Source organism: Tachypleus tridentatus, chromosome 10 (genome assembly GCF_004210375.1).
Source record: "Tachypleus tridentatus isolate NWPU-2018 chromosome 10, ASM421037v1, whole genome shotgun sequence".
NCBI lineage: Eukaryota > Metazoa > Arthropoda > Merostomata > Xiphosura > Limulidae > Tachypleus > Tachypleus tridentatus.
This window is the reverse complement of record NC_134834.1, coordinates 149,620,122-149,632,304: the sequence shown is the minus strand read 5'-3', so window position 1 is coordinate 149,632,304 and position 12,183 is coordinate 149,620,122. Positions and strand designations below refer to the sequence as shown.

General features: G+C 34.2%; 1 protein-coding gene across 9 annotated transcripts in view; it reads right to left on the bottom strand.

Moving 5' to 3' along the window:
• Nucleotides 1-12,183, bottom strand: part of LOC143230604 (solute carrier family 2, facilitated glucose transporter member 1-like) — a 71,850-nt gene that overhangs the window by 8,548 nt on the left and 51,119 nt on the right. For 7 of the 9 annotated variants that reach the window (XR_013016545.1, XR_013016546.1, XR_013016543.1 and 4 more), the window contains 6 exons: nucleotides 8,868-9,025; nucleotides 8,575-8,699; nucleotides 5,782-5,922; nucleotides 5,153-5,290; nucleotides 4,771-4,961; nucleotides 4,364-4,474 (listed from right to left, as the gene is read on the bottom strand). Coding sequence is in view for 5 of the 9 variants with exons in the window: in XM_076464448.1 (XP_076320563.1) it covers nucleotides 4,364-4,474; nucleotides 4,771-4,961; nucleotides 5,153-5,290; nucleotides 5,782-5,922; nucleotides 8,575-8,699; nucleotides 8,868-9,025 (864 nt within the window). In the remaining 4 variants the exon portion in view is untranslated. The remainder of the gene's footprint in view (nucleotides 1-4,363; nucleotides 4,475-4,770; nucleotides 4,962-5,152; nucleotides 5,291-5,781; nucleotides 5,923-8,574; nucleotides 8,700-8,867; nucleotides 9,026-12,183) is intronic. The other 2 variants (XM_076464449.1, XM_076464447.1) reach the window with 2 other exon arrangements.

Genomic DNA, 12,183 nt, shown 5'->3' with positions numbered 1-12,183 from the left:
AGGTTCCAGAATTTCTTCAGTTGTTCTTTTAGACATAAAAGAAATGTTGTCAGTGTTACAGTTTGTATGGTTTATTAAAAGGAAAAAAAAACAAACTTAGAGTGACTAGAACAGAGAACAACAAAAAAATAAAATTTACCTACAATTGTTTAAAACTACCTACACCATACAGAAAGGCCACTGGTAACCTCATATAACTACCCGTACCACACAGGAATACTGCCTTTAATCCACTTTTTAAGTTCTCACACGACACAGAACAACCACACATAATTCAATTATATATGTAAAAATGACTGGTATGAGTAGAGAAAGCACTATCTAGAGAGCAAACAACATTTCGACCTTCTTTGGTCATACGTCAGGTTCACAAAGAAAAAAATAGTTACTGACCGGTAGCTGACCACATGTTTGAAGGCGGTTGTGTAATTGAGTGTAGGAACGTAGAGAGCGTGCTTAGATGTTGGATATATTTATTAATATAGGTATAAAGGTGTTCCTTTGTATTGGTTTATTTTGGACTTGAGTTGTTATATAAGTAAGGCTTCTTTAATTTTGCATTTGTTTGTGTTTGTTTTTTTTATTTAGTATTTGGGTGTTTTCTGTGGTTATGTTGTGTTTATTTGATTTGCAGTGTTCAAAAATTTGTGAAGGTGACTTTTTGTGTTCTTTGAATCTGGTTTCCATTTTTCTACTTGTTTCTCCAATATAGAAGTTGTGGCAGTTATTTATTATTATAAATAATGTTGGTGTGGTGTTTGTCAGTGTAGTTTTTACATAGCATAGACCTTAGTTTTGTGCCTGGTTTTTGAATAAATTTAGTATTAACTGGAATTTCATATTTTGTTACTAGTTTTTGCCAAATGTTGGTTATTTTTCTGTTGATGTCGGGAATATATGGTATGCAGCAGTATATGGTTTCATGAATTTTTAAATCGTGGGGTATATTTACTTTTGTTAGTTGATGCAAACAAAAGAAAAGATGCCAACATGAAAGATCATTGACTGACCTCATAATTAACAGATCTGACCGACAATCAAACACAGACGAGATACATCTACTTGAGTCCTTAAAAAATTATGAAACCATACACTGCTGCATACCATATACTCTCAACATCAGTAGAAAAATACACAACAGTTGGCAAAAACTAGTAACAAAATATGACATTCCAGTTAATACCAAATTTATTCAAAAAACCAGGCACAAAACTAAGGTCTACACTATGTAAAACCTACACTGACAAACACCACACCAACATTATTTATAAAATACAATGTGATAACTACCACGACTTCTATATTGGAGAAACAAGTAGAAAAATGGAAACCAGATTCAAAGAACACAAAAAGTCACCTTCACAAATTTTCGAACACTGCAAATCAAATAAACACAACATAACCACAGAAAACACCCAAATACTAAATAAAAAAAACAAACACAAACAAATGCAAAATTAAAGAAGCCTTACTTATATAACAACTCAAGTCCAAAATAAACCAATACAAAGGAACACCTTTATACCTATATTAATAAATATAATCCAACATCTAAGCATGCCCTCTACATTCCTACACTCAATTACACAACTGCTTTTAAACAAGTGGTCAGCTATCTGTCAGTTACCTCTTTCTTTCTTTGTGAACCTGACGATGACTGAAGAAGGTCGAAACATTGTTCGCTCCTCTACATAGTGCTTTCTCTACCCATACAAGCCGTTTTTACATATATAATTTTCTCTACGAGTGAGTTTTCTCGTCACCACGGATTTGTAATTCCATTAAGATGATGGATAGCTTACAGCATCCTTATGTGTTTTAGCTAAATATTAGAATATAAAACATTAGCATACCCACTGTTCTTATTAAAATGGAAATTTGATTGCAAAGATCATGTTAATATACGAATACAAATTTTTTGAAATGTTGTTGAATACAAATATCATAGTTGATATCTAAATGTAATTAAAATGTAAAAATGTCAACAAGATTTCAAGATAAAGTTTAATTGATGCATGAAAATACAAGCTCAGTCATAAGAAACAGGATACCACAGTTATTACATCTACTTCTAAAGAAGCATCGCTGATTTTGTTTGTTTTGTATGATTATGGTTGCTTGTGTGTCCATTTGGTCACAAAGGATAAATGTGGTGTGCCATAAAATAACTGATACAATATTTACAAAGTCATTTCACAGAGATACTATCACAGTGAAGATACTTTTGGATATAAATAAGAATAACAATTTTGTATCAATATTGGATCTCTTCTGTAGAATACATGGGTAAAATTGGATTAACCATAAAGAGATGGGATAAGTCCACTTCAGGAAAGCAAACAAATTTCATAAACAAGTACACTTAATACAAGGTGATTATTAAGTGTATCATATCTTACATGCATTATGGCACAGGAAGATAAACTACACAGTGTTGTTACAGGTATTATGTTTGAAATACCACAGCTGTTACATGTTGCCTCCACAGATGCCACTAAGGCCCATCAGATATATCACAGTAACTACTAAAACCATTCTTCTCTAGCTCCCAGAATGATGCTTCCATCTGACAAGAGAACATTACAATTACAATGAAAATTTGGTATGCTGGCCACTTTCACAACAGTTGTTACATCCATGAGGTCTGAAATTGTGCAAGGCTTCAATGGTACATGTATGACTTCAGGTATCTCCTCTCAACTAGAAACTGATGGTGTTAGTTTGGTGAACAAGTTGGCCATTTGCAAAGAAAGTGCCATAAAATGATTCTGTTTTGAAAATGCTTTCACAAAACATGTTTCAGCTGGTTACCAACATGAAGAGAGGCACAAGTCAGCATGAAAGCTATAATATTTATCACATTTTATTATTGCAGCGTGAGGACCATCCTGGTTGTGAGCATTGTCCGGTAAAGGACACCAGTGACCGGGAAGATTTACAGCACATGAGTTGATGGTTCTTCAAAATAAAGTATGGTTCAATAACAAAGTCAGCAGTGAAACCATGCTACACTGTCTTCTTAACATTATGGAAATATGTAGAAAATGTTAAGTGTCAATTAATTTTTGACTGTGTTGCACAGAGGGGCAAAGAGCATTTCATCAGTCCATAATATATTGGAAGACTACTGGTCTCTGATTTCTAGTTTTGGAAACAACTGTTGTACAAAACCAACATTCCAGGTTAAATCCATTTCCTTTGGTGCTTGAATATGATATAGTTAATATGTAAAAACAAGTAAAGTTGACCTATTAGCCTTACAAACACTCAAAGGGCAAATTCAGACACTGGAGAAAAACACATCTACTGTCTTGTTCTGCTACGACATGGCTGACCTCAGCAATGGTTTCAGTAGATGTCAGTGATCAATCTGTATGTGGCTTATCACAAGTGCAAAATGTATCAAGTTTTTCTTATGCACACTTGAACAATGCCCTCTGTAAGTGTTATGCACTTGATGGCATTCCTTGAGATTTGCCTTGGCATTTCATCCTTTTGTGTAATAACACTCACTAGTTCACCCTTCTACACTCTTGTCAGTCAGTTAATGTTGGTTGAATGAGCTGCTTTGCAACTGATTTGCCTATTTGGAAATGTACAAAAGAAACAATAATCGTATTTCTGGTGGTTACATGAAACAACTATGCAATTTCACCTTTCTATGCCACATTGTTTGTAGAGATATGGTGTCCTAAACATCAAAATGTCATTTTATATTCATATATTAAACATCAGATTACCAGAAAGGATTTGTTAGATCTAAAATATTTTAAATGACCACAAAATTAAACGTTATTGTTAACACTGATTTAGTTTTTCAAATGCGTACTTGAGCTGAATATTCGCACAAATCTTTAAAAAGGCCATCCTTAAAAGTCACCTAATCTTAAACTGATGGACCAGAGGGAGTCAACAGTGCCACCACTGACCACTGGGTCAATGCACTTGAATAGTGAGATCTGACACTCATTCCCATAATATGTCTTGTTCATATTGGTTTATACAACTCAGAATATACAATATTATATTTGACCCTCATGTTCCATAATCAGCCTTTTTAAAGGTTTCAGAGCACCACAGAACACAAGTACTGCACAATACTGAAAATGTAATATGCTTAAATATCACATTCCTATCAAGTTTCAAATCTAACATGTCAGTTATTTCTACATATGTTTTTAATTCTCCAATACCTTATGCAAATTTTTGAAACTGACAACAAATTGTTTTTAAGACAGTTAGTATAAGAATGACAAAATTTACTTTGTCTGACATTCATCTGAAATTGAAGTTTTAAAATAATATTCTTACAAAACTAACACAATCGGATAATATAATTGGAAAACAGAATTATTCAACCTACTGAAACAAATGCCATGACAACATTGGCCAAACCAGTTCCAATACTACCGTACTGACTCTGAGTAGATGACATTCCAATCTTCAGAAAGGTACTAGTAGAATAGTAGATTACCTGAAAATTTGGTACTTGTTTGTAAAGTATTACTTTTTAAGAACAGTAACATAATAACAGTATATTTGTATCCTGTCTCAAAGTATTAATTGAAACACTATAAACTGTTATTATAAGAAATAACTTAATTGCAAAATAAACATATGGAAGAATAAAATGAAATATTATCAAATAAACCAATGATCTTCAACAAAAACTTAGTAGCAATCTTTTAGTTGACTGTTAAATATGGAACAATAATGATATTAAGTTATGTTGATAATTCATTCAGAAAATAATGTGCAAAAGAAACTTACAGCATTGATACCACAGAGTTGTTGTCCAAGATGCATAATACACACAGCAAAAAGTGATTTTCTCACTAATGGATCCTTAAGTACCTTCATTATAGTCCACGAACAGGATTCATTCATTTTACGCTCTGTCCGTAGCAATAGTACATCACTGTGGAGGAGTGTGGCTGAATATCCACGTAATTTCTCCAACTCTAAACAGATCACACAAATGTAATGTTAGCTCACATGACCTTTGTTAAAATCAGATGTTTACATGGCATATCTAGTTCTGTTACAATAAGACATATTTGTATCCTGTTAAAATATCCTTACACACACATACATGGAATATTTTAGTTTAGTTTTGACAGATCCAGAGAAAAAAGAATTTGCTATTTTTTACCTTTAAAAGCTTTATTATATTCGCCCATTCTGATGTAGAGATATGCAGGACTTTCTGGACAAAACAATAAGGTAAGAAGACCAATAGCAATAAAGCAACTATATGCTGAAAGGAGAATTGGCCAATTGGTGGTGTTTCCTGCAATATGAATTAAGAGAAGGTCAAATGTAATTTTATTTATTTATTATCTGTCCTTTAGCAAATATATTTTTCATAAAGATGTTCAAGTAAAGCATTTGCCTCGTTTCTTTTTACAAGTACTTTTACAGTGACTCAGTTCAAAGAAACCCACTGTCAACTAGGTTCCATGTGACAATTAAATTATTACATTGTCTACCTTTTCAGTAGTAGGTTTTACACGAATTTAAAAAATGGAGTTTTTCAATATAAGCAGAAAGTGTTTATCAATTATTACAAGATTAATTCCAAGAAGAGTTTGCATTTAACTGTACGTTACTCATGTAAAAACGTACTTAACATGAAACCAAGTAAGCCTGTAAATACATTTTTGTATACAGACTTGCTAAATAAGAAACAGATTTAAATTTTTTGAAGAAAGTGGAACTTAGAATTCTTCCAAGTTTAGCCTAAATTTGCAAGTGTATTTACATAGTGTGCAGTAAATTTACCTAAGATGTCTTTTTGACCTAGTATTTGAGCAATTAGAATTCCTACACAGAGGCCAAGCTGTTGTAAAACCCCCAGTGCTCCCCTCAGGTGAGAAGGTCCAGTTTCCATCATGTACAGAGGCCCCACACTAGAACCAATACCTAGAAAATGGCCAGAAAGGGGGAGGGAAAAATGGGGGATATAAAATGATTAGTAACATACAAAATTAACGGATAAATCCTGATGAGTTCGCAATAATTTGCGAACAGGTCTTCACGTTCGAGGAATTTTTCCTGAAGCAAAATGTAAACATTATTTCATCATACAGTTCATTTAGAGTTTTACAAGTGCCAATGCTAATTATACTTATCCAAGTTCAGTTACATTCCAGATGTCTACAGAAAAAATGCCAAGCATGAAGAGTCAAAAGTTATAAGCAATTCTGTAATGCTGTATTTTTATGAGTTTGATTTTTTTTTAAGGAATGAGGGAGAAAACAAAGTGAAACACATAAAAATCAAACAAGAACAAGAGGAGAAAAAAAAGAACTGTTTAGATATCACTAAAGAAAGAACCTCCAGCCATCAAGAGAGATTTTAAGGAATAGACAAACTTATACTTTGAGATGTTATTCTCAAGAGCATCTAAACCAAAACCAAAACTTACTAAGACGATAAAAATACTTGTTAGTTAAAATTAAAATAAAAAACTCAAGTTCCAGTCAAGTGGTCATCCATCACATTAAAAGGTCTGATTTTGTAGTTCTGCTTATAAGGATGTTAAGCCTATTGTTAGAGACCATGATCACTTCAAGATTTGTTAATACAGAATACCATGAAATGTGGTTTCTGATGATTTAAATTAATACCACAAAACTTTAGAAGTGATTTTCATTAATGATGTGTGTATGTGCTCAGATGGGTTCTAACTCAGAATATTACAGGAAATTATTTATATTGTATTATGTGCTAACATATAATATTTTGGGAAGTGATTATATCAATGATCTATATTCTGCTAACACAGAATATCAAGGGAAGTTTTTGTTTTACTGTTATGTAATCTGCTAACATAGATAGCACCAAAAGCCACTTTAATTATGTTAATGATCCTAGGGCAACTGGGAGTGGACAACTTCCAATCTTAAGATCTGAATAATCCAAATTCCCAGAAGAAAACTTGATATGGGTACATTGAAGGAGGATAGTCTAGATTTTAAAACAAAATGCTATTCACAATTTTCATTCCCATTTAGTAATCAAATTGCTAATGGCCAGTGTTATATAACAACATATACATAAAGTTTAGGACTCATTTGTAATATTGTTTTTTATTTTCTCTTAACAAAATTAACTTGTGTCCACCATCTATCATTAAAAGTGAACCATAAAAAGAAAGATGGTAGCTGCTCAAAGACAGTTGTCTTATACTAGCACACGCCTTACCAGCAACTATTCACTTGCAGTTGTCCAGCCCCCTCCCTCAATGCTAATATGATTCATGTGATGTGGAAGATGTTAAAACAAGAATATCAGGGGTATTAACTAAATGCATTTAAAAATATCAGCATAAATGTTTAAAGTTCATGAAATAGCATGTTTTAACAGACATACTGGGGAAACACATGGAGCATCTGTTACTTTTCCGACCACATCCAGCTGCCTACAGCTAGATTTATAGCAAGTTTAATGGATGCTTTATACAGAGGTAGTGAAAGACAGTCCATACAAACGTACAGGCACCAGTCATTCTGAATGGTGCACCGAGGAGAGGAGTGGGTGGTTGGAGGATGACAGCAAATCTCTTTTGTCCTTGGACATCTTTTGAAAGCTGCTAAACACAACCTTCGGCATGATTTTGTAAACTAGAAACCAATCGATAGTTAACACCCAGCCGCCTCCTCAGACACTTCTTTGTTGTGGTCGATGGTATTTGCAGGACAACCAACTTCTTCCACTGAACTAAGAAAGCAGAATAGAAATAGCAAAAAAAGAAAAAAATATCACGTTGGATTAGAGATAGTAAACTATATTTCATGAGAATTACATTTCTCAATTCTAAGGTTAATGTATTGGTTCAACTTTAATTGCCAGCTACCACAAAAAAATTCCCATTTACCATAAAACACTTTTAATTTCACTCTTTTTTTATATTCTCTGTGATAAAAAATCCATACTCTGCACAGTGAAAAATAAGTATAGGAAAAATGCCCATAAACATAAAGGATTAATGGTTTTCTGCCATTAAAGGATCAACATTTAGAAAGAATTGCTTTCATTTCTTAATTAGTAGTGACTATATTGTGTCATGTAGAAGTAGTTTCCTGAGTACAGAAAATATACTATTTTTCACTTTTATTGTCAATGTATCACTTTAACTATTAAATGTTTTAATCCTTTTAGTATACTACAGACCAAATTTATGGAAAAGCATCATACAGAAAGTTTTTTATTTTGCTTTAACATGAATTACAATTATAAATTAAATGTCTTACAAACAGAAATGGGTTAAAAGTCATCTATGAACCAGTATGCTTCATCTTTGAAATAAAGCATGGTGGCTATAACCATTAGTTTTTGTTATAATACTTACAAAATATTAGACTGTATTATTTTCTCCAAAGATAAAACTAAAATTCATTCGTGAACCCTACTGATATTACAATTACTTTTTATAATTTAAACATTTACTAAAATAATTTGTTTATATAATAAATAAACTGTATCATCCAAACTTTCCCGAATGTAAGAAGAAAATGCCTCATTTGTAAGAAGAAACAAACCACACAAATGTGACTATGATTATGTTCATACCACTAAACACTCCAACAAGCAGACGTCCCAGAATGATCATTTCAACTGAACAAGCAACTCGGGCCACGGCAAACACTGCAGCTGATACAAGTCCTATTGCACTGTTCAGAAGTAGAGTAGGTCGCCTGTAGAATATAAACCTAGAATATTATTTTCACAAGAATTTACTTCTTTCAACATGATCTTCCACCATAAATTATCTGATAATTATAAAAACAGAATGACTTCAGAACAAGACAAAGAAAATTTGGTAAATTTATTTCTGGAAATGAAAAGAAACAAAAACTTCTCACCTTCCAATTTTATTAGCTGTCCAACCAGCACAACATGACCCTATTATAGCTCCAACAAGGAAGACTGATACCACACATGACCATAAAATGTTCAGGTGAGACTTGGATAACATCAGATCACGTTGAGATACTGAGCGGTGAACAAATTCTCTCAGGACCTCAAAAGCAATGTTTAATATTTTTAGACAGGCAGTTTTGTTGTTACAAAACACTTTAAAAAAACTTCATTAATTTCTTTGTAATTGATCCAGTTAAAAAAAAAGTTACTTAAAAAGAGCATACACTCATTTTATTTGTTGTAATCATTGCCAATAACAGCCTTTTTTTTCAACACCTCATTAAGTCACAGTGCACAACAATCATAGTTAACATTTTTCATTTGTCACTAATGGTGTAGTGTGCCAGTTTTGATGAAAATGTAATATTTTCCTGAACTGAATACTCACTTCCTCTCACACTCATAACTATTACTTGACTGCTAGAGTTTCAACTTTGCCCATCTAAGCATTGGTCTTATTTTTTCTTGCTTTTTCCAGTCTTTTACACTCCACATAATTGCCCTTCAGGATATTTGTCATGTGATACTCTCCACTTACATCACTACACCTTATATCCTGGTACTCTATATAAACATCTCATTCAGAATACTTTATCACTTTTGAAATTAATGCTATCCCAGTCTCTAACTCTGGCTCTTAGTGGAAAGGAGGAGGAGGGGAAGTGTGAGAGAAGGTAAGTCAACTGAGGAAAATGTTAACTTCCAAAACATATATACCTCTGTTCACACTTATAGTTAGAATCCCACACTGAAGGTCAGAGAGAGCAATGTCCATAAAGAAAGTGTCTGATAGATCATGGGTGTACCAAGATATGAGTCGTATCCCCATGGGGGAGCCATACTCTGCCCCGAACAGGTATCCTTTACATCTTGAACATAGTTCCTGTATCAAGAGTGGAATTATACACGAGTGATCATCACTCACGCCAGCCCTAACCAGATAGCTGAGGTTCTACTACTTAATTAAGGACTGTTGCTCCTCTACTCCACATTGATGGCTAGGCCAACAGGGCTGTAATGTTATATATACACTTTTGATTGAATCTCAACCTGTAGCCAAAGTGATGCAAATCACTGTAATCACAACAACAAAGTAAGCAACATAGATGTGGGCAGACCTTCTCCTCTACCTGAATAAACCCAAAAAGCAATTCTCTATGTCTGGAATGACAAGATCATGGACACCTTACTCAACCAAAGGAACAGAACTCAAAAAGTTAGTAGAGAGCTTTCCACTTCCTCCCAGAATTATGGGGAGGATGTAGAACAACTGTGATCAACCAAGGACCTAGGATGGGACCACTCCAAATTTGGAATTATGAGGAGATAGTGGACTTCCTTATACAAACAATATACTGAATCAATACAGATCACAAAGAAGGGTCATCAAAACTGAACTGATATCATGAGTAGGCTCCTGTGTAGGTTGGAGAAAAAACGTCCAGGGATACAGGTAGGAGGTCACCTATCTTTACTCTCTTCTCCAAGAGTGGAGGAATATGTTTTGACACTTTAGAGGAAAAGCCTCCACCCACCACCCCAATGACTGAAAACTGAGTGTTGTAAGGACTGCCTAGCTCTACTAGTAGAATGTGGAGGTTGTGGGTCATGCACATTGGAGAATTAAGAAGGAAACAGTACAATGGGTAAGCTAGGTTTCCTAAATTTTTAAAAGGAAATTGACCCTGATTTATACAATCTGATAACTAGCAGGGAAAGGCAGAACCCCCTTTAACTTTATTTATGATATTCCACGAGTGGCAGTCAAGTAGAGTAAGAAAATGCCACTTGGTGAGCTCCTAGGTGGACTTATGGAAGACCATTGTTACAGAGCCTGTTGTAAACAGTAGTAATTATAGTGAAATAGTGGTTATGAGGTTGGAAATGGTTTGATAAAAGCGCATTTGGAGAATGGAATCCTGTGAAAACAAGGTAAGGGACCCTGAATGGCAGAATTCAAAATACTCATTCTTCTGGATGATCTAGTAAAAAAATAGTTAAGATAACTACAGAGCACAGACAAAAACACTCAGATGAAGAGACTGTCAGATAAGGCAAATAATGTGAGATAATAGTATTGTGTGAGGTTGCACAGTGACCCACCTTCAGCTGGCAATTCAATCGGATGGTTAAGGATATGGGGAAGAGAAACGTTCATAGATGTGACTTACAGAAGATGCCTCACCTTCAAGGAGAGCTCTGAATAAAATGTCGTCTAATACCTCTAAAGGTACAAGTGCAGACAACAAAACCTTCAAGATCCTCATAGAATCTGACCAATATAAAAATCTGATTGGACACAGAGAGAAAGAGTAAGAAGAACTCCACAAAAGGACTGCACATCTTTCCTGGAATGAAGAACTAGACTGGGGATGTAGAGAGAATGAGAAAATGGTATGTCGCTAAATAGTGCAAATTATTATGACCAGTGACATCCCTGGTCAGCAGCTATGAAAAATAAAACTGCAGGTAAAGGGGATACATGGTATATAAGAGTCAGGTCACCAACTCATGTAGAGAAAGAATGCATAACCTGATTCTACCTGTTAGATAACTGGAACAGTCATTTAGGACCAATTACCCAAAATGATGTAAGACATCTGGAAAGTAATAGAGACTCAAAAACATGTAGTTGCAATAATCAAATGGTAGTTGATAAGGGTGCCATACACAATGACACTTATGGAAGAGACAAAAACCTCTGTCAATGAGCCAAGTTGAAAGAGAGTTGATACCACTGAATGAAAATTTTTCAACGTCCTCTCAATTCAACACTGCTTATGAAAAGTGACTTTTGTGTTAAGCATAAACTGAGCCAGATAATATCAAACTTAGATATGAAACCATAATACCATGTGAAAGACTGCATCTATGTCAGAAGCTTGAGCTTCTGGATGGCTGGGTTTCAATGTATCCAATCATGGCTGCCTCCATAGAGAGAGTCTAAAAAGAAGTGGAAGAGTTGGACACCTGTGATGGGAGTACAGAAGCAGAAACCTGGCTGTAATTGCCAATTTTGTGTGATCAACAGGATTTGACAAGTGGTTGGAACAAAACAAATTTTGTACTCTGGATAAAATATGAAGTAGAGAGAAGATTGAGAGTGGTAATCTTATCATGTTGAGATGGAGAGTATCCACTGCCAAGGCCAAAAGTTGAGGTACTGAAGACCAAATTGCCAGTAATTGAATGATACATTGAGAGGCTAACCCACTAATTAATCTTGAAAAATGAAAAGCAATTCAGCAGTACTTTGTG